This window comes from Larus michahellis, chromosome 6 (genome assembly GCF_964199755.1).
Source record: "Larus michahellis chromosome 6, bLarMic1.1, whole genome shotgun sequence".
In the NCBI taxonomy this organism is placed as follows: Eukaryota; Metazoa; Chordata; class Aves; order Charadriiformes; family Laridae; genus Larus; species Larus michahellis.
This window is the reverse complement of record NC_133901.1, coordinates 13,592,359-13,619,827: the sequence shown is the minus strand read 5'-3', so window position 1 is coordinate 13,619,827 and position 27,469 is coordinate 13,592,359. Positions and strand designations below refer to the sequence as shown.

Genomic DNA, 27,469 nt, shown 5'->3' with positions numbered 1-27,469 from the left:
GCATCATCTGGAGTTATACTGCATTTTAGCCACATATGCAGATAAAGATACTGCTCTTTAAAAGAGTAACAATCATCAGTGAAGAAATAAGAACAATCAAAGGGATCTAAATGTTATTTCATTGCCCTCTCTAAGTGTATGGTTCCCTACGTCCACTGAAGCCCTCTCCTTATTTAAAGGTTGATAACCTGCCAACAGCTCACCCATCTCCAAGTTCGACAGCATTACCAAGAGTTTATTGCAAGTCTTGCTCCACACGTAGGCTGCTGCTGAACAAGGTGCCTCACTCCTACAATCCGCACACAAGACTCCTCCACGCCCTGGGTTTACACACCTGAAGGTATTACATTGAGAGAACAACCACCCAGCAACACAGAATTAGGGTAAACTTTACTTCTGGGCTTTAACCATTATTCCACAATGCACAAGTGTTGTAGTCTCTTTTCAACCTGCAACTTGGCAAAAGTAAGTAGGAAAAGAAAAACCAAACTTCTTTTTATTTTTTTTTTTTATTTTTTTTTTACTTTTTGAAAGCATTTTACACAGGTTTTGATCTTCAGAATACCTTGGAATCAGTAGAAAAAACTAACTGAACAGTTTTGTCTTTACAATAGAAACCTTTCAGGAGTCAAAATTGAGACTAAAAAAATACATGCAAAACATACTCCTTTCAAAACACAACTTGAAACAAAGCACCAAACTACACAAATATGCAGAATGAAACAGCATTGAACATCACAGAAGTAGTCTTCATAAAAGGTGTAAAAGTCACCTATTCACTAGGCACTGTTCACTTGTTTAAACAGAAGAGACAATAAAAATATTGTCCACAAACTTGCAATTTCAACTCAAAGGCTGTAGCTAGGAATTCCTCTATGTGTCATGCTTTAATAGCGACCTGAAAGAAAAAAAAAAAATATATATATGCTGTTAGGCTTCCAAGGATTGCCATATTTTAAATAATTTTGTCTAAAATTCACTGCCACCCCTCAACTCTGTATGGAATTCAAGAGCCATATGGCCTGTCTATGACCACGTCCAGCTGGTACGTTCCTTTGGGTAGAAAAAAACCCAATTCCCGTCATGCCCAGGGCTGACATTTCCATGCACAAGGAAAATCCAGACTGCAATTTTTCCCCACCTACCAGTAACAGGAGTTAGGCTTGTTTTCATTTGGACACAACATGAGAACACAACCTATTCACTCACTCTGTATCCCTCACATTGGGGAATACGCTGAGAATGCTATTGTGTTTTATTAACCTTCTGCCATCAAAACGCAGCTTTATCTTCCATGCAAATAGGCAAGTCAGAAAAAAAAAAAAAAGAGAGCACTATTTGGACCTCAGATGAAGTTAACCTCCTCTTTAGCAAATTATGGTGGGAAATTTAGTTTCAGTGTTAGAAGGTGCGAGGCTTGGGAATTCAGCCCTGCTGTCCTAGAGGTAACCAAACTGTCGGCATACTACAAACTCCTGTTTTGACAGGGTTTCGGAGAAAGAAATGGTACCTCAAGCTGTATTACCTAGTTTATTTTTTTTGCAAGCTAAATATTTGCTCTGTCCTCAAGGTTACCAGTTGCTCAATGGTACATTAAAGGGCACTGTAGTTAAAAAAAAAAAATAACCACCACACTGAAGTCGAACAGTCTTTATGGACACAAAACCTCAGAATAAGTTCAGGCAAAGCAGAAATTTGCTTTTGATACGTGAGCTCTATGGCTACTTACGAGGTGAATAGGATCGGGATCTGGATCGAGATCTGTAGCCCCCTCGGCTGTAGTATGGAGATGGTGATCTCCTCCTGTGGAAGAGGGCAACAGAAACAACCCCTTTGTTAAAGCCTGCGGCACTGGAGTGGCAGCAGTTTTATGCTGATACCTCTAAACCTATCCTGGTATCAAGAGTGTACTTAGGAAAGCTAACGAGCACACAACTAACTCATTGATATCTCTACTAGATAACAAAGCAAAAATTTGAATTTTCTTAATACTCTTTTTGTTACCGGGTCAGAGTAATGTTACTTTGGACTAATAAAAGAAATATAAGCTCTCTTGCGTTCATGAGTTGACTACCTACAACTTTAGTGTTTCAAGCCGAGAGCATCCCAAACAAGCAGCGTAAGCCAAATCACACCTTAACGTCGAGTCTAAGTTATTTTTTCCAAAGAGGAAGCATTGATTTGCGTAGCAGTCACTGCTACCACCAACCCCATCCCAAGCCCCTCCAATCCAGGCACACACAAGTTTTGCATTTCCTTGCCTAATTCCACTGATCTCCTAATAAATAAAAAAATATATCCCCATACATTCAGGACATTAATTTCTTGGCATAAATACAAGTATTTCCTATGCAAAGCTGCACTAACCCATCCCTATACTAACCTCACCCTTTTACATGGCATTGAGGGAGGCTTTGAAATGAACTGCGCTGCCCACTGAGGAGCTGCAGGTGCTCAGCGTCCACCCAGTTTCTGTCAGTGTGTTTAAAGATACCCTAGGCATGATTCATAGAACACTCAAAACAATATCTTCTGTAAGAGTATTTCCACTGTTGACCGGCCACTGAAAGCTTTCCTGTCATACCTGTAAAACTGATCCCTGTCTTGAACAGCTCTCCATCCTCCTCCTCCGCCGCCGCCACCTCCTCTGCAAATACAAAATCAGAACGGCTTTTGAAAATTTTAAAACTAAACAAAAAGTTAATTGTGTAAGTAAAATGCATCAAGTACAGGAAAATGACGTGAAAACAAAGACACATTGGTTCCTACACTGGATAATGCTCAATTACTTCATGACCATCATTTTTATGTATTCCTGGAATGAGCTGGCTAAACTTGGTGTTAAGGAGCAGTTAAAGAGGACTCACATTCCAGCTGACTAATATTGTATTTTACGATGTCATACTCTCCAACAAGCAGCATTTTAAGATCATTACATAGCCTCTGCTTCTGAGACCTTATCTGTTCTCAGATGCTTACCCACTTGAGGCAAGCAACTTTTTTTTTTTTTTTAAACATAGCAAGATCAATTCACTGTCCTGAAGAAAAAACTGATTCCGAGGTGGAGGCAGGGAGAAAACCCCACACACTCACATTTTAACACTTCACAATCATGTTTAAAGAAGGACATTTAAGAACTGAGGTACTTCTCCTTATACAGATGCCGTGTAGACCAACAATATGTTATAATATTTAACAATATTAAGTGGTTGGGCTGGTACTTCTACAGATTTAGATACAGTAAAGCATTACCAGGAGGAGACTATATCAAGTTTGGATTATGGAACAGTCGCTGCCACAGATGCCTCACAGCAGCCCAAAAAGGCTGTAAATCATATGAAGGATAAAGAACCCCCAAACACTACACCACACTTTGAATCAGCAGGCCTCCTTCTTTATTTATTTTTTAAAAAATAAAAGTCTCAATTTGGTAGATAGCCACTGTGCAAATGGAGTTTTTTTTAATGTTATTCTCCAGTTTACAGATACTTTTCCAGTCAAGAGTAAGCATCCCACAGCAATGAAGAGAAATTAAAGTTTTAACATTACAATCCCATCTGAAATCGCATTTCTCTTACGGCTTCACTGCACAGAAGGCAAGGAAGGCAAAGTAATTGTTACCAATTGATTTGCTAGGGTGGAGTACTAGTATGCAATGCTCTACTGCATCTTTAACAATTCTAACTTTCCCTTCCTCAAGGAAGCACTCCCACCATATGCAACACTATTCTTCTCTCTCCCTCCAACGACCAATATACCACAATACTTTTAAAAGTAGCCACACACAAACCATTTGTGGCTTTACTTTCACGCTCTCAATATCTGCCATGAAGACATTATAAAGGTTCTGCAGTGAGCTTTAAAACATTGGGGTGTGGGGTTTTGGGAGTTGTGTCGTCCGTGTCCCCCCCCCCCTTTTTTTTTTTTTTAAGATAGCAAACGTAAATCAGCCTTGCTGAGTGGTCAATATTCAAGTATTTCCACCCTAAAGCCGTAGTTCACAACAGCCACAGGATGGGAGAGCACGCAGGAAGGTCAGAACATCTCCCAGCACATGACTGCCTCACAGAGCTGGCCCAAAGCATGGCCAGGAATTCCGATATATTACACTCAGACTAGTACACTGCCTAAAGCAGTCAGGCTCACACCTCCTACTAGTCACTATCCTACAACTATTCTCACTGACACACTCCTAGAACTGACGTAATTACAGCTTCTGATAACATTTTACAAACATCTGAGCCACTGTTCACTATCAGGTAAGAAAGAGGTAACACTTCAAGCAATAAAGACTTAAGGTCATACCATAATCTAAACAAGGACTAAATTACATTTTAAGAACACACAGGCAACAAACAACAGATTTCAAAGACCACCAGTACACCCTGACCGACCCTTTGCGAAAGAATAAGGGAACCTGTACTATGAAGAAGTGCAAGAAAGACCAATGGTGTAGAACCCTCACCAAACACTGCATTAGCCCCACATCTTTTGCTGGTACTTAGGTGCCTTTGCCATTTTGTTTACATCAGAACCCCGTACAAAGAAACAGAAATTGGGAGAAACAAGCCAGAAGCACCACTAACAGACTGCTTAGCAGGCTACGTTCAAAGTCTTTTCTGTTCCCCAACACTTCGGCAAGCTGCTTCAGTTAATTTACCCACTAGACTTTGGTTAATTACTTTCAGTACATTAAGCAAGATGAAGCTATGTTAACTATCCCAAGCAGGGTTTTATGCCTTGTACCTGAAACAAACTGGAAGTTTGGTCAAAGAGCCATCTACAAGTGCTGGCAAAGTGAAACCTGACACGTCCTGGTTCTTGTATGCCCAGTATCAACTTCAGATTTTAGCTGCTACAGTTCTCCAGAACATTCAAAGCCACTGATGTTTCAAGAAAATGGACCGCTGGAGGCAGAGAACTACCCTAATGACTGCTTCCCAGAAATGTGAGTGGAACGCTTCTAAACATGCGTTCACTGTGATGGCATGGAGCGCCTCGATCCTCTCTCTGTCCACAGCAGCATTTAAGCACTGTGGAAGCAAGGCACCCGATTTAAGTGACAACCGCAAGGCAGGGAGGGGAGAAACAGATTGGAAGCAACCCCAACAGGCTGGGACGGAATAAAGAGTGGCTGAAAGTAGTAGGAGGGGACAGGAGGAGACAGCTGCCCTCAGTCACTACCAATGACCATACAGTTACCAATGTCAGTGTAAAGATTGTATTTTCTTCTATACCTAGAAAGCAACAGAAGAGTACACTGAAAGCTAAGATCACAGAATTTATTTCCTTTGTCTTTGAGCTGTAATGTGATAATGCAATTTGAATTAATCTATTCCATGAATACATGGTTGCCATCAGGGAACAATCATAAATCCACCCACTGCTGATGCATTTAAGCTTTGCAAACCACTTAGGAAGAACTACTATAGAATCCAGCAACTGCAGGAACTTTTTGGTAATTGCAGACAGAAAAAATGAACTCTTATCTGTGCGCAAGTTAACAGTGTCCCCTGTGCAATCCTCACAATTTCTGGGACAAGTCTTGTTGTCAGTCTTAATGGAAAATGCCAAAGACAAACTTGCTCTATCTCCAAAACCAATTACATATCAACCATGTTTGACAGATTTTCTATCAACTTTACTAGCCCTCTGACAACGTATATTGACGCCTGAATATTCACCTCTTTCAGCTAACTACTATGCTGGCGAACACACAAGTTTAGACTGAAGACAGTCGGAAATAGGAGGTGCAAGTCCTTCAAGTAAAACACACACATCCAACCTGACAAAGTATGTTAAAAAAAAGCTTTTTTTTTTTTTTTTTTTTTACACAAATGTCCAATACAGAAAAGGTAACATTCCAACCCCCGATTCCTTATTTTTTGCAACATTTGAGATGCCATAATTATTAGTAGGGGATACTGGCGACCACTGAAATTTCACACTTTTTGTCTACTACACTGCACTCAAAATCTAAGTTGGCACTGTAATACCAACTCATATATTAGATCTGCACCTGTACTCCCACCATTTCAATGCTAATAGATGAACCAACAAAAGACTCTTTTAGAATAAGAGTATGGAGAACAGACTTCGTTTTTCAAAACTTAATGCACATTTAAAAAAAAAAACCCACCAACATTATGGACTAACTCATGCCACAGGTTAAACACCACAAAGCTTTTCTCAGTCTGACCAATCTGATTTGTACCGAGCGGTCAGTTTGGTAATGATTTCACAGTAATTTTCCAGAATGACAGTGAGTGCAAAACTATTTTGGCATACCGATGTAGGATGAACTGCTTAACACTTATACAAGAAGTAAAAACGTGGATGAGAAAGCACAGTTTAAAAAGCAGTAGAGTTATTACAAATATTGCCTCACCTGTATGATCTGCTGTAATAGTCACGATCATCATACCCTCTGTCATACCCTCTGTCATAGTAATCTCGTCGTCGTGAGCTGCCACTACAAATAGTGAAAGAGACTTAAATTTAATAAAATATAAAGCATTCACATTGTTTGCAGTGCTTTTCAGTAGGCACACAATCAGTCAAGTATATACCATTTTAACTGGGTTATATTATTATGTCACATCCTCACAGTTGAAGTGATTGTGAGCACTCCTACTTTCCCATCAGTGCAGATGGGAACAGAACTACTTAAATAATTGCTTTTTAAAACGCTTGAACTTTAAGACAGCTACTTTTCTCCTTGGTCTGAAACCTCTTAATCTTTTGATATCACATGCACATGAGAAATTCCATTCTGTGACAACTTTTAACTCTCAGGAAGCTCCTTTTGGAAGAACCTTCCCATTAAAAAAAATAACCTGCAGTCTCAACACAACATCAACTGCATAACCACCAGTACCTTAGCTCAAAGTCTCGGGAGAACAATTTACACTCTTGTCAACTTTAAGTGTACTCTGTGGATAGGGCAAACCGCGCCACACAGCTGCCCAAGCAGTATTTGTTAATTCACACTTGAAAACCCAAGCTTGCAAAAGACATTAATATTTGAATGTACATAGGACAACAACCTAAAATAATTTAGAAGCTGTCAAAAAAAATCTTACTGTAGGCTCATTTAAGTGTTTAGATAGCTCATGTCTGGGCTGTATAACTAAGGAACCCAGGTTTCTGCTCACTGTAATCCAGGCTGATCCTAGATCAGTCACTGACAAGTGCTGTATAAATTAACTCCTCCTATCCAAAGGGCTGGAAAGGCTAGGTATTATTACTGGTGGCTGTCCACATGTAGTCTTTTTTTTTTTTTAAACTTCTTAAGAGCCTCCTTTATCAGTTGAGTTTTTTAGTTTTCACAAGCCTTGCCAGATAAACACATCAGTGTTAGCACAGCTCTCAATAAGGAGAAGAAAAAAAACACAAAGAATCAGGTCTCTTAGAAGGGATATAGAACAGTTTTTAACGAAACATAATATAATTAATCCTATCCCATACTGGTTTGGAAAAAAAAACACCCACACAGGTAACTTACTAAGTGGGTCTTCCCATATAGATTCCAGGGGTAGGTGTGTGAGGTCTTTTGGTTATGGAGAAGTCTACCCGGATCCTTCTTCCATCCAGCTCCATTCCGTTGGCACGTTCCTTTGCCTGAACAGAGTGATAAAAATACAGTTAGCTGTAAATGTGAAATTTATTACCGACCCAAGTGTCTAACCACTGCTTCAAGTATTAAGAGAAGTCCTAAAATGGCTCAGTTAGGATGCACGTCTAAGTTTCACTTATGCCTTATACATAACACCAAAAATAAACTGTAAGACATTCTAGACCAGCTGGATATGAGCTTCAGTAACCACTTAAAATGTGACTTACATTGCATAAAAAGCCTGAAAGGATCATAATTTAACAATTGCTTCAGTACCTCTATTACAAGCACTTTCAAAGGTTCGTCTTAATCATGTTAATGTAGGGCATGTAACTACTCCAGCATACAACACAAAGCAAAGTATTTAAACGTTAACAGAAGAACACTGTTGTTTTTCCTCCAATACATTCTCAAACCTACCATAACCTTGAATATAATAATATCCGAGTCATAACTAAATCTGAAGTAAAAACCCAAAACCATTGGGATTTTTCTGCCAAGTAGCAGGACCAACATCCAAAGCTCCAATCTACCCTGGAATCCTTCATGCCAAATTTGGGAAAGACGGCACTGGAGACTTTAAGTAATGGAATGTATACAGAATATAAGCCTAATTACAGCCCACATGCACAAAGCTCTCCAAGGGCTGGCCTGAGTGTAGAATTCTATACAAGTATAGAATTCCCTTGTTCATTCTGTAGCACTTTGTAAGCAAAAGATCTCGTAATTTGTTATATGGTATTGACACCGCTTCAATTTACTGAGTCCCTGAGGGTTTCCCATAGACATGCGCAGGCACCAAGAAGCCACGTACAGCCTGGCTTTTTGTTTTCGGAAAAGATTCCCCCAGCCCCTTTCAGACTGAAGCACTAGAAGTCAGCAGAATGCATGTTAGCGCTCTTACAGAGAGCTCAGAAATGGCCATCGGTTTCACACTGAACAGGCCTGTTATTAAATACAAGATCGCATGTGCAGTTAGGAAGGAACGCTCACCTCTCAATTAAAACAAAGCCCATGCTTCTATTTTCTTTTCCTTGCTGGTATAGTTTCCATTATGGCTAGCCCGAAGTTTGCTTTTGTGAAATTACAACAGCTCAGCCTGCACAGAGAGCAGTATTCATGGACCTCTAGTACACAGTAACTGTCGTCTGAACTAAGACACTGACATTTATTATAAGATGCCAAGCATTATCTTAGCCCCTGAGGAGGCAGGGAAGAGAAGATCCTGTGAACTAGTTTGCATTATGGTTATTTCATATAGTCACAAGGAATTAAATTTAAAGGTTCCTATAGCACTTTAAAGGTCAATCAGTGAGCTTTCTCAGCTATATCCCATTAGAGCATATATATCCCAGCAACTGCAAACACACCATACATTCTGTAACCCAACCTACTTCCTTAGCATCCTCAACGTTCTCGAAGTACACAAATGCGAATCCTCTTGAACGCCGAGACTGCTGATCATATACAATGGAAACATCAGCAATTGGGCCATACTTGGAGAAAACTTCTCTCAGGTCTCTTTCTGTGGTATACAGACTCAATCCAAACACGCCAAGACAACAATTTGGGTCAGGATTTGCCTGCAGGATGGGACAGAGAGATAAGATATTAGAATAAAATTGCTTGTATTTGCAGTTATTTCACAAGCTGTGACTGTCAGAGCTTCAAGACAAAACAACAAAAATATACTACTGAGGTTCAGGCTGGGTTAACTTGCTAAGACTCTATTACAATCAACCCTACAGATACACGAGCCTCCTTTCACAAAAATTCTTTGCATTTCTCAGGGTACTGTACAAACTACAGTTACAGCACATAACAGGTACCATATACTGTTGAATGTGGAGTGATATACACACACACAGAGGCCTGGATCATGTCTTCATGTATGCTAGTTACCACTTTTCCCCCCCTACTTTAACACGAACCAAATTGCGCTCAGCCACCTAAGCCTGTAAAGCAGTTAAAAGCAAGCTGGTTTGCAGGCTCATTTAATAAAGACACCATCAAAACAGCTTTTAATTAAATATTTTAGTTTTCCAGACTTTCTAATAAAAAAATAAAAGATGTTTCTCTCTCCTAATTCTACCCCCATCCTTCACTGCATACATTCGGTCATTTAATATAGCAGGTATGCTGACAACAGCCTGCACTGCCAGCACTTCTAAAGGCATCTGTTAAAAAACAGACAAACAAACAAGACACCCCACCCCAAATCCTAAGCAAACTTATGGAGATCTACAGCTTATCAAAAGCCAAGTGACAATTAACCTCAACTATATCTTTTAAATAGACTTGAGCAGGAAGGAGAATGTTTTTCTGGAAAACCCCAATGAATCGATTCAGTGATTTTAGGATGTATTCAGGATTACATATGAGTCATCCTCTTTTCTAACAGACATACCCTGTTTCCAATATGACGTCTCCGAGTAGACATGGGTGAATGGCTGTGACTATGTCGTCGCCGATAATCCCGACTGTAAGACCTACTTCTGGATCTCCTATGAGAGCGGGAACGAGAACGTGATCTTGTGTAGTGTCTACGGGAACTCCTCCTTGATCTAGATCTGAGGAAGAAAAAAAAAAAGAAAAAGGTACAGTGTTTGCTTTGTTTGGTTTTTTTTAACCCTTCAAAAATACATCAGAGATTCACAAACAAAAAGCCCAAATAACCATTTTCTTAAAACCTGCAGTACCATATGATTCAGCTATAATCAATTTAATCACTATTCTCAAGGACTGTGTGCTAAATCTTTACGTTCAGATTACTGCACTTGCTCCCAGAGCATTCCTACTGCAGAACAGGCACCTCAACTTCCCTTTCAGTTAGCTTTTAACTCATAGAATCACAGAACATGTTGGGTTGGAAGGGACCTCTAAAGGCCATCTAGTCCAACACCCCTGCAGTCAGCAGGGACATCTTCAACTAGATCAGGTTGCTCAGAGCCTCATCAAGCCTGGCCTTGAATGTCTCCAGGGATGGGGCCTCCACCACCTCTCTGGGCAACCTGGGCCAGTGTCTCACCACCCTCAGTGTAAAGAATTTGCTCCTAATTCCCCAATAGCTTTCAAGTTTCTCTAACAAGGCTATCTTGGTTTGACACAGTATATGCTTAGAATATTCAAAGCATTACAGTAAAAATAGCTGGGGTGGTAAGAGAACAGGAGTAAATTTGAATTAACCTAAAGCATGCACAATTGCAGAGGTGCACGCTTCTGCTTATTCTAGCACTCAGAACAGCACTGCTTTCAGTGCTACCGAAAAGCAAATACGCTTTTTACACAGTGCATAATTACAAGCACTGAAGTCTGGCAAATGCCTCTGAAACAGAGTTGAACACAACTGAAGAAATCAAGTTGTTCGCCTTCCAGTATTTCAACAGTTATTTAACATTAGCTGTTCACAAATGTTTACACGTTCACACTTCAAGTGTATTTAGGCAAAGGTGTAACTGCTCACAAATTTCAGCCCAGTTCCAGAAATGTTTTCTGACAGCACTAAGTCTGTGAAGGTGAGGTCCTGAAACGCTTCAATTCCTTCTACTAAACCCTCAGCCCTCCCAACACAGACAATCTTAGTTGTAAAGCTGGGCAGGCACTTAAACTGCAATATTACACCTGAGCCTGGCCTGTTGCTGGCAGTCACTGAGTAATCTGCATTCTGCACAACTACAAAGAAAATTGCTGCAAGGCTAAGAAGTGCCTTGAACAGTTTAATATTCAAAGGCTCTTAGTCATAAATTGTTAATCTTCAGGGTCTTGTTTGTGTCTTAAAAATCCTTCCTCTAGCCTGTGGAAGCCCAGTAGCGAGTACTGACCGAGACCATACGCTACCCTCATTGCACAACCGTGTTTCACGTTGACACCACCACTACGCTGGTATGAATGAAGCTCTTAACCAGAACATGCTTTTACTCCTGAGCATTTAACAGCTTCTTCCACAGTTGGGATTTCTCACTAAGTGACACCAGACAGCCAAACTGCACAATATACACTCCGTACATTACAGGCCTCCTTAAAAAAATGCCTTCAACCTCATCAGAAGTGAGCCAGCTAAGTTCTGTCTTCCTCAACCTGAAGCACATATACATGTCCAGGAGAAGTGACTTCAGCATGTCCCATTACACCACTTCTGACTATGTATTTATAAAGAATAAATTATTTTTGGCAACAGAAAGTAAAAAAAAAAAAGAAAAGAGAAATCCCCTGAGGCAGGGAAGACAGTAAATAAATAAATAAAAATAATAATAATTAAAAAAAGAAGTCCAACACATGCATACAGCTACGTTTCAACCACTGACATAGGAAAAAAAAACAAACTTAAGGCAAACATAGAACTGATGTTCCAGGCTACAGAATGCACCCATTACACTGAACAAAAGCTGGACACTTCTAAACCAGGCAATCTATTATGTGAAAGAACAAGGCTTATTTTAAATAGGCACTGCTTATATTGCTGCCTTAAATGTCATACTGCCATTATTCTTTTTTGCTGCAAAGCCATCACAGCTGAAAATCCTATTCCTTCGTTAAGAACTGTTTAGACTTCACAGAGTCAGCCAAAGATGGCTTGCTGTGCTGCTGCTGAAAACATCAATAAAAGGAGATTCAATCAAGTATATCCACACCCCAACTGATAAATACACCAGGACACAGATTTGTTCCCAAATCAAAGTTTAATTTATAAAGCTGGTAATTCAAAAATACATTTCAAGAGAAACTATCAAGAAATATGAAAGTTCTCACAAGGTTATGTCTCTGGTGAGAGCCAGAGTTAGAAGACCTGCTTGTAATCACATCCAAACATGTGACGGCACTGAAAACAGACATAAGTAATGTTGCTTCTAAGTGCGCCTTGACACAATTCTGCCCAAATCTGCTAATGAACACACTCCAACTCTGCAATACACTTCCAGTATTTCCAGTCTCAGGCATTTTCAAGACAGCTGTTAAATGCTCAGGAAGCCATGGTAGTCATAATCTACTTTTGTTCCTCAAGAAGTAAAAGGTCAGTTGCCAGGGTATTATTTAAAGGGTGATTTCTTGTAAAAGTAAATGATTTGCCAGGTTTCTCATAAATTCTAGATCTTGTATTTGCTGCTTTCAGCATCTTACACAATTTTTGATGGCATAACACTACAGTTTTCCAGCAAGTGAAAAACGTGTGCCTTGAAAGTATGAAACCCCTCGAGGTTATGGACAAGGTGCAGCAGGACATGCTGGGATGGGTCCTGACTCGCTGGTTATTTTAAAATTAAAAGGTTTCCCAAAAGTGTGTGCAGTCTCCATCCTCTAAGATTTTTAAAACACAACTGGATAAAGCCCTGAGAACATGGTCTGAGCCCAGAGCTGACTCTGCTTTAAGCAGGGTTTTGGACTGGACCCTTCCTGAGTTATCCTATGCATCCCTTACTGCTAGCAATTCTGGAGGTCACTCCAATCTCAGAACTCTGTAGGGCGATATTACTCTATGAAGAAATATTTATTCATTTAATTTGACATATTGTTCTTGCACTACAGGGACTGACAAGTCCATGATTTGAGACTTATGCCTGTAGTCCACAGCAAAAACAAGCACAATCCTCTGCTGTCAAAATTTCCCAAGTATTTTCCTTCTCACAAAGATCACCTTGATCTGGCAAGGAGACCTAAACACAGTATCTGATAGCTTTTTCCAACATGGGCGATTGCTAACAGCGCAATGTCTTCCAGAGTTGTCATCCCTCCCTCCAGCCTAATTCCTTGCTTATACACATAAAAAGTATACTGCGAACAGCTCAACTAGAAGCTCCACTGCTGAAAGCCACTTTTTTTTAACCCGAGTGTTTAAAAACGGGTAAAGGAACTATCAACATATTTATTTCTGTAGTCAGCACTCAATTATCTAAACTCTTAAGAAAATGACATAACTTACAGGTTTTGTTCCCTCTCTATTCATTCTTTATTAAAAATGTACCTCTTACATGACACACCTGGTAAAGCCAATGTAAAGTGACCACCAGTGACGCTTATTGTCTTATTTTTAGACTAGCAGCAGATTTTATGCCTCAGCTTGTTTAGCAGATGGGCATAAGGATAGGCAATACAGTGGAAAGGGCATTTTCATAGTATACATTTGCGTTGCCACGTAACAAATACAAAATAAGCAAGCTGCTTTCTCCACAGCTTTTTTTGAGAGCTTGGAAAGCTTTCTAATTTTCAAAGCCTTCCAGCCCGTTAATTTTCAAATCGAATTAATATATATTTAAAAAGTCAGACAGATGTCTTGAAATTCATATTTATCCCTATTGTTTTTCATTGAGTTTACCGTTAACTAATCCAGTAACATCACTGCTTCCATTAATGTGACCTAAAATGGAAAATCTGCTGATGCACATATTTCTTTGCACAGAAAAACTAAGATTTAGAATTCCTAATGCTTCACGCTCAGAAACTAGCCATTATTTTAAGACTTAAAAGGCAGGCCACTTCCAAGCTGTGTCAAGACACAAGCCTACATAGCCAAATACCTCTTAGAAAAAGCTGCAACAAGATTTGAGTTGATAGTTTAGCTTTTCAAATCCTGAAACCACGCATGCCCCTTTGTGTTCACTGTGCACAGATCACCAGTTATCTCTGGAAACAACTGGGATAAACTGGACTTTCCATTTCCCTCTGACATAACCATCTGACTTGCAAAGAGGAGGAAGAGGTAAAAGAAGTAAACTCACCTGGATTCAGACCTGGATCTAGATTTTGACCTGGAACGCCTGGAATCCTCCTTAGATCGAGATCTTGCAGGGGTGTGCCTCCCCGACTTGCCAGACCCATGAGCACTTCCGCTTCTGGAAGCAGAACGGGATTCCTGCACGCAGATATTGAAAGCCTAATTTGTACACAATTTCTTGTTTACCTAAGGTCTGTAAACAAGCTCCAGTGAAATAAATGGTAAAAATTCATATCTATGTGTCCGGGCAGTTGGCATTAGAACTGCCTAGATTTTTAAGAAGTTTTTTTTTTTTTTTCCCTGGTAGACACTTCTTTACCCTGCATATACTTTTGCTATTAAACAGATAATGCATGCATGTTTAGCAAAATATACAGGGACACATAAACAGACTAGTAATTACTTAGCGTAGTGCTTTCAGATTCCAGATTACTTCTTATCTTAACTTCATTTTTATTCCTTTTCTTCATTCTTCCGTTTCAAATTCTGACTTCTTTCATCTTCCCCACTTCACACAAATTGCTCAATATTCTACAAGTGGGACTTCTGGTCTGATAATTAGCATGCATTCACTTTCTTTTTTTTCAAATTTCAGCTTCACTTATTCCTGAGCTTCAAATAATTCTCATTTATAAAACTTGTCAAATGGCGACTTCCGCATTTTCCTTCTTCAACATTAACCTTAATAGAAAAAGAACAGGATGAAGAATATTTAAAAACTCCAGGATAAAATCTAGTGCCAAAACTGAAACTAGAAAAAAAAATGTTTTGTGGACTTTTACTATATATGCAGTTCAAGAATTGAATCTACCAAATGCCCTACTATTCTATAAACAGATTCAGTCCATTCAGTTTAACTTAGTACTAAGTAACTGAATTCGCTATTTATGCCTGTATTTAATAGCAAATGCACAGTGGATCAACTGAATATCTACTAATGAATTCCAGCATTAGGAAACTCAAAATACTTTGCACCATCAGCCACATACTTAGACAAAAATCAACAAGAAGTGACTTAAGCAAGGTCCCTACTGCGCCAGAGACAACTAACTGATGCGCCTTTTGAATGCAGAAAGCACAGCGTGGTTGGTCTTTCAACGACTTAAAATTATGTTACTTTGGGGGAAGTTTCTTTCCATTTAGAAGGTCTAGTTTGAAGGTTTATGAGCACACTCCCACCTACTCTGCCTGCACAAGTGTCCTTACAAGTGCAGTCTTCACACTTCCAAACAAATCACCATTTTCCACCGACCACAAATGCAATTCTGTGTCACACGCTCAAACACTGCTCTAAAATAATACCCCCTCTACTCTATTATTTACTTGTAATCTTTATTGGTAATGACAGAACCTAATTAGCATTTTAGACTTTGTTTTTAATCAGTGTAAAGCTTAACTTCAGTCACATGGCTTAAACGCTTGGTTTGAACACACCAGAAGGTTTTCTTTCTTTCAAGAGGTTAAAGAACATTTAAAATTCAGCAGTAGAATTCTATTTGTTCCTAAAAACCAACAGTTGTAAATTCTGTGTCAATTCTGATCAAGAATGCTCACTCATGACACCGCAGTACCAGATTTTTTTCAAAAATCACCTGGTTTATCTTTGTAGCATCTCTTAAACCTGAATATTCAGCCTAACAGGCATTCTATACTAAGCATTCAGAAAATAATTTGCTAAACCAAAATTTAATCGTGCTTAAACCACTTCCAAACAACCTCAAGTTGAACTATTTACAATTGCCTACCATCCAACACTGTGGGGATGGGGTGGGACACAACTCGCAGGATGAAGCAGATTTTCAGTGAATTCCAGGAGCAAGAGAATCAAGGCCATATTCTTCTCCGTCAAAATATTTAAGGAGGTGTCCTAAACTATGGCCACCTCACATATTAACCCTGCAAAGGGCAGTGCAAATATTGAGAACTAATTTAGGTTACAAATAACAAATTTAACCTCAACGCATTACTACCTTCAAAAGAAAACAATCCATGGAGATGAGATCTGAGTTAATGTATTAATTGAGCTGTAGGAAGTCTTCAACTCTTTCTAAAAGAGTTAGACAACGCCAGATTAAAGAAAGGCTAAATACCGAAGCTAAGGCTGTTCTTCATTTGGGGAAAAATCCTTCTGTTCGTAAAACTTCACCCTCTTGGCAGAATCAGACAAGACAGAAAGAACCACGTCGAAAGGCAGGTGGTCTGACACTGAGAAGGACACAAGAAATGCACAACTGGACGGAAGCAGCAGGGAGAATCTTGCCCACAGACATACCCCGTACCGCTTTCTAGTGTTTAGAAGTTAATAAGCTTTGAAGAAATCAGTAGAGAAATCATATTAGCGTAAGCAAATGACTGAAGTCTTCATCCCTTTGACATATTTTTACAACAACCTTTGCTATATTACGTTAAGATGGATGTGGAAGCGGGACACCTGTGATCTGAGAGGAAACAGATGTGTATCTAAACCAGAAAATTAAACAGCTGGCTTAGATTCATTCAGCCCTTTTGGATTTTACAACATTTTCCAGTTTTTAAACATCCACGTTTTTGTTTCCAGATCACCATTCATTGAAACCTCTCTCTTCAATCTCCCCCATTTTACAGGATTATGCCACTTCTTTAGTACTTCCAGCCTCCAAGGAACTCCTGGCACCTCACGTGCTCTGCATATTGCTAAGACTGGCAATAACCCCTAAAATTTCAAAGCTCTTACCCACCCCCCAAGCCCCACGAAATCCTCCCTGGCTAAAATGTCAAACACCAGGAGCCTGCATCACTCCAAAAGCAGTTTATGCCCCATTATCCTGACACATACTGAGGGTTCCTACAAGCCACTCCCACAGCTCACTGAAATCGCAGAGTTTCTACTACCTCCTTTGGTTGTTCTTCAGACATTTTCTCTGCCTAATTTTTGCTCTTTTGCCAAACTAGGCTCCTGTAAGGAATATGCAATAACAAAAGAAGAAAAAACAGACTTCTTTACCCTCCCTATATTCAAACTCTGCTGGTAAGCAGATTAAGACTGGTGTTTGCTATTAAATAAGCATTTTATTCTAACCTTCAATTTGTGACATGTACATTTCCAAAATCTCCAGCTCCCTTGATGGTTACCAACAGTTCTTCCCCTTCATTGGCCATTGCTGGAATTGAGATGGAAGCCCTGAAGTCCAGGCTTGTGTGTTTCCAAATTATTCTCTCCATACTTGAAGCATATTGAAAACAACGGGTAATGCTGTAGGGATGACATTTTTGAGCACATTCCTAAAGATGTGTTACAGTCATCTACTCCACAGGCAGGGAATGCCAGGGCAGCAGCATTATTTTGGGGGCAGTGGACACAAAAGGTTTCCATGGACTGACGCAGCTGTAAGGTATGGAAGTGAGGACTGCGTGTTCTTTGTACTTCTGAGATCCAGGTTTTCCTCACGGGGATCCAAGTTACAGGTTTCCGTTACTTAATGGAAGACACCGGCAAATAAAGTGATTAGTATTTTTTAAATCCTAAATTCCTATACAATTACATAGTTCCACTTGTTTTCTTAAGGAAAGCTGCAGCCCCATGTTACACATCATCAAATCTACGATAACATTTACGCAAGGTGTAATTGCGCTCACTTCACACTCCTTCCACCTCCCTGCTACTCAATTTAGCAATCGATCCAACAGAGAAGGAACAGCTTTTGCCTCTCTCCCCCTGAAGCACACCATCACCAGACCAGATCACTGCTGGGGGGGCTGCGAATCCACTGGGAGGGAAAGCAGAGCAGCCCCTTCCCATGACAGTTCCCACACTCCACCAAAAAGAAAAAAAAAAGCCAAAAAAAGGCAAGAATGTGTTTTGAAAAATGAGACTATCAGACAAGAAGCACGGACGCCCAGCTTCCTCCCACCACCTCTGCCGCTTGCACTGGCCCTGGGGCTCACTCCATGCCACCAAGCCGGCAGGAGACTAGTCCAGCAGCAAAAAGCAAAGGATTTTCTGACAGCTTCGGGTACCGACCGGCCCAACAAAAAGTCAGATCAGGGGCAGCTGATGAAGGAGGAACACAAAGAATGACCTGTCCTTTTGGTGGCATCAAGCTATCAGATTGTTTCGAACCTTCTCAAACTGCTTCCTTAGTTCTTCTTCCACAACTTACTAATAAAAATCAGCATTTTTAAAAATAGATGCCTTAAGTATCTTGTAAGTACATCTATACGTTGAGCATTTCTACTGTTCGAGTTACTCTGATTAAAAAAAAAAAAACAACCAACCAACAAACCTGACTACCATATTAAGCAATTGCTGACCAGGCACGTACCAAGTAATCACCACCACCATTAACTAATTCACACAACGAGACTCACTACTTTTCCCTTTAACTAGTCTTCTTCCCAGCCCTCCCATGCCTGAATCACATGCACTCCAGTGAGCGCAATTTCAATGAAGGAAAACACAATAAAAGCGACTTGGAAAAATGTGGCAATTATTACAGCATACCGATGGTATCTCAAGTGTGTTCCAGTATTCGAAGTATTAGTAGCACCTAATAACTTAGAGCCTCTTCAGTTAAAAAGAGCTTCCGGAGTTTAATCCCACTATGGACTATAAACTCTGAAAGAGAATTTGAGCGGGGATTTTCTTTCCCTTCTTTTTTTCACACCCCGCCCCCCTTTCTTAAAATGTGAGATAAACCAGTTTCAGTTTGCTTTGCTGCTGAAATAGCAAGTCCCATTACTTGCGAAAGCACCTGGTATTTCTTCTCCATCCCCAATGCTGACATTAGGACTCGTGGCTCCACAATCCAGTCAAGCCTGCAAAGCAATGCAGCTGGAAACGCAATCGGGGAAAAAAAAAAATCAGCTAATTTCCAGATCCGACTGGCTGTCCAAACACTAGTATAAGGGAGAAAGCAGAACACGTTTTCAGGAGCACAATTCTTGTTGGCAGCATGGACTTGGAGCAGCTTCACAGACAACTGTAAAGTCATATCCTAGATTATTTATCCAAACACTGCTTCTGCTCTGCAGAGACTTGAGTGCTTCCCGCTTCAAAAAGTAGAAAAGCCATTGACTCGGTAAAATAGAAGCCTTAAGTAAGCCAAAAATGTCATAAATAACACCAGCAACAGCATTAGAAAAGCCGCTCCCTCATCTAGGCTGAAATAGCAGGTTGTAGCTCTGTGCTCTTCTCTCTTAATTTTACAAACGCCTACATTGCATACAACTTGCCTATTTATGACTCACAAAAGTTCAGACATAACTCATTTTAAGCCTTGCTGAAGACTGTCTGCACGGGAGTTTATTATTTTTTTAAAAATAAAAGTATAGAAAAGGGAAGTACAGGGAAGCAGGAAGAATAGGAACGTACAGACTAGGAAGTAGGTGGGATAGCACTTGCTGTCCTATCACACCCTGCACAGTTACCTTTCCAAAAGACTTTGCTCGAAAGGTCTTCGTGTTTCCACTCCTTCTGATTGGAAATACAGCGCAGGTTATCCTGCCAAACTTTTACTAAAGGTCGGCTGCCGTCTTAAACTGCTTTTCAGTGGACTTGCACAACAGCAATTCAATCAACCTTTTATAAAAAAAAAACTAACCCACAGAAATCCACCTTGAGCAAGTCAGAACTAAGAGTTCCTCCCCAACAACACAACAGTTGTAAGAACGACGTGAAGACACCAACGGAGAGGGAAGACCGGGGGCGGCACGAGCCTATTCTCTAATCCCTGTCTTTCAGCATTCATTCCCATGCAGCATTTTTAACCTCCCGCAGACCAAGTTTTCCTAACCTCAGCTCCATGGAAGGACAAACACTTGCACTATTAAAGCTTCTTACAGGGCATCTGAAAGAGAAAAGGCCCTACCCAAAGCAAGACACTCCAATTTCCTGCTCAGAATTGTTACGTTCTCTTCAAAACGGATTTTTTGCCACCTCCAGTGAAGGTTAAAACTTCAAACTACTCATCACCTCCACAACTCCTGCTGAGGCTGCGAGAAGTTCAAAAAGTACAGGCTGATGAGGGAAAAAAGCACCCAAACCACAGCGCTGACCCCGGCACTGCACTTCTCTGTAAAAACTAAAGACCTCGAAGGAAAACAAGACTCATTTCCCAAAGAAAAACCAACCATAGGTAATCTGTACTGCAGATGTACATTACAAACGTGAAGCTTAGCAAGTCACCTACTGTGGTGTTATTAAAATTCCATCCAAACAGCAACATCTTGCAGTAACTATGCAGTTTAAGAGAACACCTACTGCAGGCTGCACAGAGCAAGGATCTCGCCCTAGCACAGCTTGAGGTTTAATCCTTGGACTACTGCAATGGCATTTAGAGACCCAGCCACCTGGATGCCTGCAACCGCATCAAGAAGCAGGGTTAATGTTTTACAAGCAAGCGCGCGGAGAGGCAAATCGGAACTCAATTTAGGAAGTAAATCACCGAAAGCGGGTTCTAGTGCAGCTTTAGAGAGAGCAGAACAAAGGCTGAGACTACCCCCGGCTGGGGATTCTCCTTCCCAGCCCAGACGTTACCCAGCACGGGCAGGGGGACGGAGGCCGAGGCACCACGGCACCAGCCGAGCCGCTGCAGCGGGAGGCACGGGGGAGCGGAGCCGGCCACCCCCCGCGTACCCTCGGGGCAGGGAGAGGGTAGCCCCGGCAGCGGGGTCGCAGCGGCAGGGCCCGGGACAGGCAGCACCGCCGCCCTCGGCCATTTTGTCCCTCTCCGGCGCGCCCGGTCACCAGCCCAAGATGGCGCCGGGCAGACTCACCACGGAGCGCGCCGGCGGGCGGGCGGATAGAGCGGCCCCGCCGCGTGCTCCCTCCGCCTCCCCGGCCGCCATCTTCCACCCCGAGCCCGCCGCTTCTCCCCCGCCTCCGCCGAGGCCACGGCGGGCCCTTCCCGCGGCGGCTCCTCCACTCGGGCCGCGGCGCCGCCCGGAGAGGGGCGGCGGAGGGAGGGATGGAGGGGAGCGCGGGCTGTCCCGGCCGGGCAGCGCACTCAGGCTCCGTGTATTACCCGCTCGCCGTAGTTCTGCTCCCCGCTGTCGCTCATCGTCCCGCCGCTCCCCGCCACCGCCGACCCGACCCGACCGTCCCCGGCGCCAGCGCTCTCCGCAGAGGAAGTGACGCCGCCCCGCCGGCGCGCGGGCCCCCGCGCCAGGCCCCGCCTCCCCCGCCGCCGGCCCTGAGGGGAGGCCCCGCCCCGCGGCGGCCCTGGCGGGAGGCCGTGGCGGCTGGCGGCTGGCGGCTGGCGGCGGGCGCCGGGGGTGGCCCCCTCCTGCCCAGGCTCGGGAGCTGCTGAGGGCCGGGGGGGCGGAACCCGACGAGCGGCCCCTTCAGAGACAGCTCCAGTGCCCGGTGGAGCTGGTCCTGCCCGCCCGAGCGGGGCCAAGGCCAGGATCCTGTCTTTCATGGAAGCAGAGAAGGGGTTGGCTTGGAAGGGACCTTCAAGCCCACCCAGTGCCACCCCCTGCCCTGGGCCGGGACACCTCCCACCAGCCCAGGCTGCTCCCAGCCCCGTCCAACCTGGCCTTGAACCCCTCCAGGGATGGGGCAGCCACAGCTTCTCTGGGCAGCCACAGCTTCTCTGGGCAGCCTGGGCCAGCGTCCCACCACCCTCACAGCAAAGAATTGCTTCCTCAGATCTAAATCTCCCCTCTTCCAGTTTAAAACGGTTCCCCCTCATCCCACGGCTCCCCTCCCTGATCCAGAGTCCCTCCCCAGCTCTCCTGGAGCCCCTTTAGGGACTGGAAGGGGCTGGAAGGTCTCCCCGGAGCCTTCTCTTCTCCAGGCTGAACCCCCCCAGCTCTCTCAGCCTGTCCTCCCAGCAGAGGGGCTCCAGCCCTCCCAGCATCTCCGGGGCCTCCTCTGGCCCCGCTCCAACAGCTCCGTGTCCTTCTGCTGTCGGTGCCCCAGAGCTGGAGGCAGCACTGGAGGAGGGTCTCCCCCGAGGGGAGCAGAGGGGCAGAATCCCCCCCCTCGCCCTGCTGCCCACGCTGCTGCGGATGCAGCCCAAGATGTGGGGGGTTTCTGGGCTGCCGGCGCACATTGCTGTGTCATGTTGAGCTTCTCACCCACCAACACCCCCAAGTCCTTCTGCTCACGGCTGCTCTCAGTGTGTTCCCCACTCAGCCTCACCTTCCACAGGCCTCTCAGGCTGTGGAAACGGTTTTAAAAAATCACTGTGATTGCAAGATCTTTCTTGGAGGAGATGCCCAAGAGTTTTAAAGCATTAGTTCAGTGCAGGTTGGATTTGAAGAGGGGGATATTTCTAAAATACCCACGTGAGGGCAGCATGGCGTCACCGAACAGCCATTTTTGCACAGTCCTTGAATTGTTTCTTCATAAATCACGTACCACTGCGTCTGCAAGGAGTTACACAAACACCTTTTTCTCCATCACAGGCACTCCGGCTGTCACTGACTGTTGTCACGTTTGTTTTATTTCACCCTGGCAAGACAAGCAGCACGAGTAAAGCACCATTCTCCCTGAAGGGTCAACGCGGCTCCGTCTGTGCAGGTGTTAAACAAGGACACCCAAATGGAGTGGATCGCCATGACCTAAAATACTCCCCTTCAGTTTAAGCAAAATACTGACTGATTCAGTGCTCTTGAGGGCTCAGCCTCTGTGTGAGGGTTGAAGTCTGGAGGCAGAAGGAGTCATCACACCCAATCATCATATCCCAGAGCACCGGTTACCCCGCACGCTGCTGCTGAAGGATGTGATCCCACTCCATGACTGCTCCCATAATCACCTGACGCACCAGCAGCAATTATTTTTCCTCACTTAACTGCGATTTCTGTATAGTGGGAGTTGGGATGATGCCCTGCACGCCCCTGCATTTGTGCTGTTAGTCGAGCAGCAAGGCAGAGAGCTGAACAGCTCAGTACCTCTTTTAATTGTGGATATTTTGCTGCCGAGGTTATTCCCAGCGCCATTTGCCACACAGATTAAAGAGGCGGCAGCAACATGCTCAAGCAGTAGGACGGAAAATGCCAGGCAGCAGGCTGTCAGCAAACTGTAAAGTGAAAAACAGCAATTTGACTGACGGCTTTAAACCTCAGTGAGCCACCTGTGCGGCCAGCAGCTCCGGCACTGCAGATTGCCAGGCGATGGCTCCTGAAACGCCCAGGGGGGACTCCAGCTCCGTTTCTTGAGCTTTGACACTCATGAGAAGAGACAAGCCGGAGGCAGCTTGGCTGCCTTCCTTCTCCCTCCCAGCCCCAGAACACAAACATGAATTTATCAGCCAAAGAGGAAGGTGGGCAGTATTTTCGTGGCTTTTGCTGATTTAAAGATACCGCAGCTTTTTTTAATGACACTTTTCAATGGTTTCATCTCAATGCTTTGCTCTAGCACAGTTAGTGATACACTGCACTGTACAAAGTCCTAAGCGGGGCTGGAAGGATGTAGGCACGTAAAGCACCACCATGTTTATTGAATCACCGAGAACTCAAGCTCAGAAAAATCCATTTGCCCTCTGTGCTGCTTGTAACAGAAGGGGCGGAGAGAGACATCTGACACGAGCTGTCGAAGCTGGCTAATCTTCATGAGCATGGCGTCAAAGTTCTGGGTTGTCTTTAGAAACCATAACACTCACCCAAAATGTGCAGCAGAGACTTTTGACCGAAAGCACCTGCACTCAAGAGGGAATCTCCTTTGGTTCGCTTTTGTTGCAGAAATTTTACTGGCCATTTGTTTTCCAGCCCTTGGTCTGTGTCTATAAAGCTAGGCAGTCCTCAAGCCTCACAGAGGCTCCTGTGGCTTGTGAAAGCCAAATCTCTGCCCGCTATGCTTGCTGCAGGACCAGGCATCGTCCTGCAGGGTCTGCCCCGTCCTTGAGTTCTTCCCCCTCACCAGCAGAACCAAGGAGGGATAAACCCACACCATGGGGGATCAATCAGCTGGAGTTTGCTAGGGGAGAGGGCTTCTTGCAGCTCCACGCTTTCAGGGCTGGCAGGCACCCTGACACTCCCAAAAATGTTCCCAGCAGGAGAACAGGGCGCAAAGGAGAAGGGACAGCCCATGGGAGAGTGCTCTGCTCCTTTCTATTCACATTTAAACTTAGTCAACAAAGAGCTACCAGAGCAGAGCTACCAGAGCAAAGCTACCTTTGGGAGAACATCTGAGCCCACTGTTCTGGGGCTCTGCCACAGTGACACAGGTGTGGGATGATCCCAAGGAGACCATCTCCCTGCTCACAGAGGCACCTGGAGATGCACCCGTTCCTCTCCCTTTGCCTGGGGAGCACAACTGGATTTAAGAGACCTTTTCTGGTTTGCTTGGGCCATTTCCAGCTTGCATTTCTACCAGGGGAATATGCATTCATGGGACTCCTGACCATGTTCCCCACAGCCATATTCCCGTCAGATTTTATAAAAACCTTTTTTGTGCAGTTAAAGTAGCAGCCTCACACATGCTACATCATGTTCAGGTGCAACTCATTCCTTAGATCCTTCAAAATCTACAAACAGCTCAGGTTGTGTGCTCTGGTTTCAGAGTGTGCTTGGGCCTGTACCAGGAATAGTGTAGCCAGCAAGACTGGGGCAGTGGTCATCCCCCTCTACTCGGCACTGGTGAGGCTGCATCTCAAATAGTGTGTCCTGTTTAGGGCCCCTCACGACAAGAAAGACATTGAGGGCCTGGAGCGTGTCCAGAGAAGGGCAACGGAGCTGGTGAGGGGTCTGGAGCACAAGTCTTGTGAGGAGCGGCTGCAGGAGCTGGGGGTGTTCAGCCTGGAGAAAAGGAGGCTGAGGGGAGACCTTCTCTCTCTCCACAACTCCCTGAAAGGAGGGTGTAGCCAAGGGGGGGTCGGTCTCTTCTCCCAAGGAACAGGTGTTGGTACAAGAGGAAACAGCCTCAAGTTGCACCAGGGGAGGTTTAGACTGGATATTAGGACAAATTTCTACACTGAAAGGGTTATCAAACACGGGAACAGGCTGCCCAGGGCAGTGGTTGAGTCACCATCCCTGGAGGTATTTAAAAGCTGGGCAGACGTGGTGCTGAGGGACATGGGTTAGTGGTGGTTTGGTCAGTGTTAGGTTGTTTGTTGGACTTGATGATCTGAAAGGTCCCTTCCAACCTAGGCAATTCTATGATTCTATTAGGAGAAATTTCTTCACTGAAAGGGTTATCAAACATTGGAACGGGCTGCCCAGGGAAGCGGTGGAAGATGTAAAGACATGTAGACATGTAAAGACACGTAAAGACATAAAGATGCGTAAAAGACGGGCAGACGTGGTGCTGAGGGACATGGGTTAGTGGTGGTTTGGTCAGTGTCAGGTTGATGGTTGGACTCGATGATCTGAAAAGTCCCTTCCAACGTAGATGATTCTATGATTCTGGTTCAAGCAATGACTGTCCTCTCTGTGCTCATTTCTGTCTGCTCTTTCAGCAGGAAGGTGAGCTGGTGCTCAGGGAAAAAGGAAGAATCCTTAGCAGGATCGGTTCTCTGATCCCTTTTCAGCGAAGAGCTGCACAAATGCTTGGTCTGGCACAGCTCTGGGTAGCACACAGACAGGAAGAAGGGCTACAGTGTGATGGTGGTGGGAGCTCGCACCCACGCTGCCACTGAAAAAAGCTGTTTGAGAAACTGGACGGTCACCCTTGGCACCCTAATGCCAGTTCACTAATTATTCTCGAGCTGGCTCGCTCGCTAACGGGGTTTCGGAGTGCTCCAGTGAGTGGCTGCGGAGGGCGGTGCGGGGGCAAGAAGAGGCGGAGGGGGAGCGGGGAGCTCTCGGGTTGGCTCTGCAGCTGCAGACATGTTGGAATTGGAGCGTGCTGCTGAAGAAAACCCGTCTTTGCATAACTTTCAGAAGTGCGGATTTTTTCATAGGCTGCAATTCAGTAAGCAAATGCCAAGGAATTAGCAACCCCCGAGTGAGCATCGCTACTTGCCTTTTACATCACGAGGATCTATTTGTCAAAATAATAATTTTTCCTCATCTTGCATTACTCACGGGAGAGGATTTTGCCTTTACTCAATTACATATGGTAGCTGTTAGTCATTTGAAGCTGATCGTAGCCGGTTCATCGTTCTCGCTCAGCAACCTTAAACAGCACAGGATAAAAACCTTTCATTTTTCAGCATGTTTTACAAGAGCTATTGCATTTGCACTGTGCCCAGCGTGTACAAATTCCACTGGCATGTAATTCGCTAATTTGGCACGACAGCTGATCAGGAACAGGAAAATACTGATAGAAATGTATCAGGTGACTTTCATTCCATCAATCCCAAAAAGAAACTATGCTGGTGGAGTTCTTAAAATAGATTCAAATGCACTTGAAATCAGGAATTTAAGGAACTTCCACCTTTTCATTTTTTTCCTTTGCTCTATTATCTGTTGAAAAAAGCACCCTGGAAAATTAACACCAAAAGATCAATCTCTATTAGAACGTAATGTCTAATGCAGACAGTGGCAGACCAAGCACCGCTGAGTCCGCCTTCCTGCAGCCGCGGCGGGAGCTATGGATGGAGTTTAGTACTTTGCCCCGGTGGGAACAGCCGGAGGGTTACCCCCTGGGATCTTAATCTGTAATACTCACTAAAAATGTTCTTCCTCTTCATTTAATCTTTGTTCTTCCATGACACTGACCTCCTAACAGCAGATGTGAGGAAGGAGCGGGACTGAAAGGTAAAACGACTGGGCTGCAAGGGACATTTTCCCTGTGAAGTGGTGTTGTCCTTGACAGAGCTGTGTGAGAAGACAGTGCTGGTTAAACTCCCTGTACCTCCTTGTACCTCCTTGTGCTCTTCTCCAGATCCTTTAAAAAATGTAACTAAAAACCCTACTGGATTTGCTACTTGGTTGTGACTTCAAAATCTAGAGTATTATGTGCTGGTGGTGCTGGTGCTGTGATCCACCTGTGTCTGCAATGATCGATAAACCCTTTTGAAGGATTTCTCTGCTTTTTTTCCCGTTTCTGTCTTCCCCAGTACCTGTTATTTTATTCACTCCCCTTGCAGTAACTTGATCGCAGTCAGTTCCCTGCAGCTCCCGCTGTGTTTTAGCTCCCTTCGCTCTGCTTCACTAATTCTGTGGGGTTTTTTCTTCAGAAAGGAGGAAAGCAAAAGGGACCTTTCTGACCCAGCTGGAGTCTGATGTTCTGCCCTTTTTGCGTGTTTTTTGGTCTCTTTATAAGGGAGGGACATACCACC

At 43.8% G+C, this 27,469-nt stretch overlaps 1 protein-coding gene across 2 annotated transcripts; it reads right to left on the bottom strand.

Moving 5' to 3' along the window:
- Positions 1-490: 490 nt before the first annotated feature.
- Positions 491-21,456, bottom strand: TRA2B (transformer 2 beta homolog). 2 transcript variants are annotated; one of them, XM_074590641.1, is made up of 9 exons: positions 21,326-21,456; positions 14,329-14,462; positions 10,023-10,185; positions 9,010-9,198; positions 7,505-7,620; positions 6,389-6,472; positions 2,585-2,647; positions 1,730-1,803; positions 491-898 (listed from the first exon to the last, which is right to left on the bottom strand). In XM_074590641.1, exons 1-9 carry the CDS (start codon positions 21,359-21,361, stop codon positions 888-890), a joined length of 870 nt encoding a protein of 289 aa, XP_074446742.1. In that variant the 5' UTR covers positions 21,362-21,456; the 3' UTR covers positions 491-887. The 2 variants fall into 2 exon arrangements, with proteins under 2 accessions (XP_074446742.1, XP_074446743.1); XM_074590642.1 differs by lacking the exon at positions 491-898 and having other exon boundaries at positions 1,722-1,803; positions 21,326-21,437.
- Positions 21,457-27,469: the final 6,013 nt, after the last annotated feature.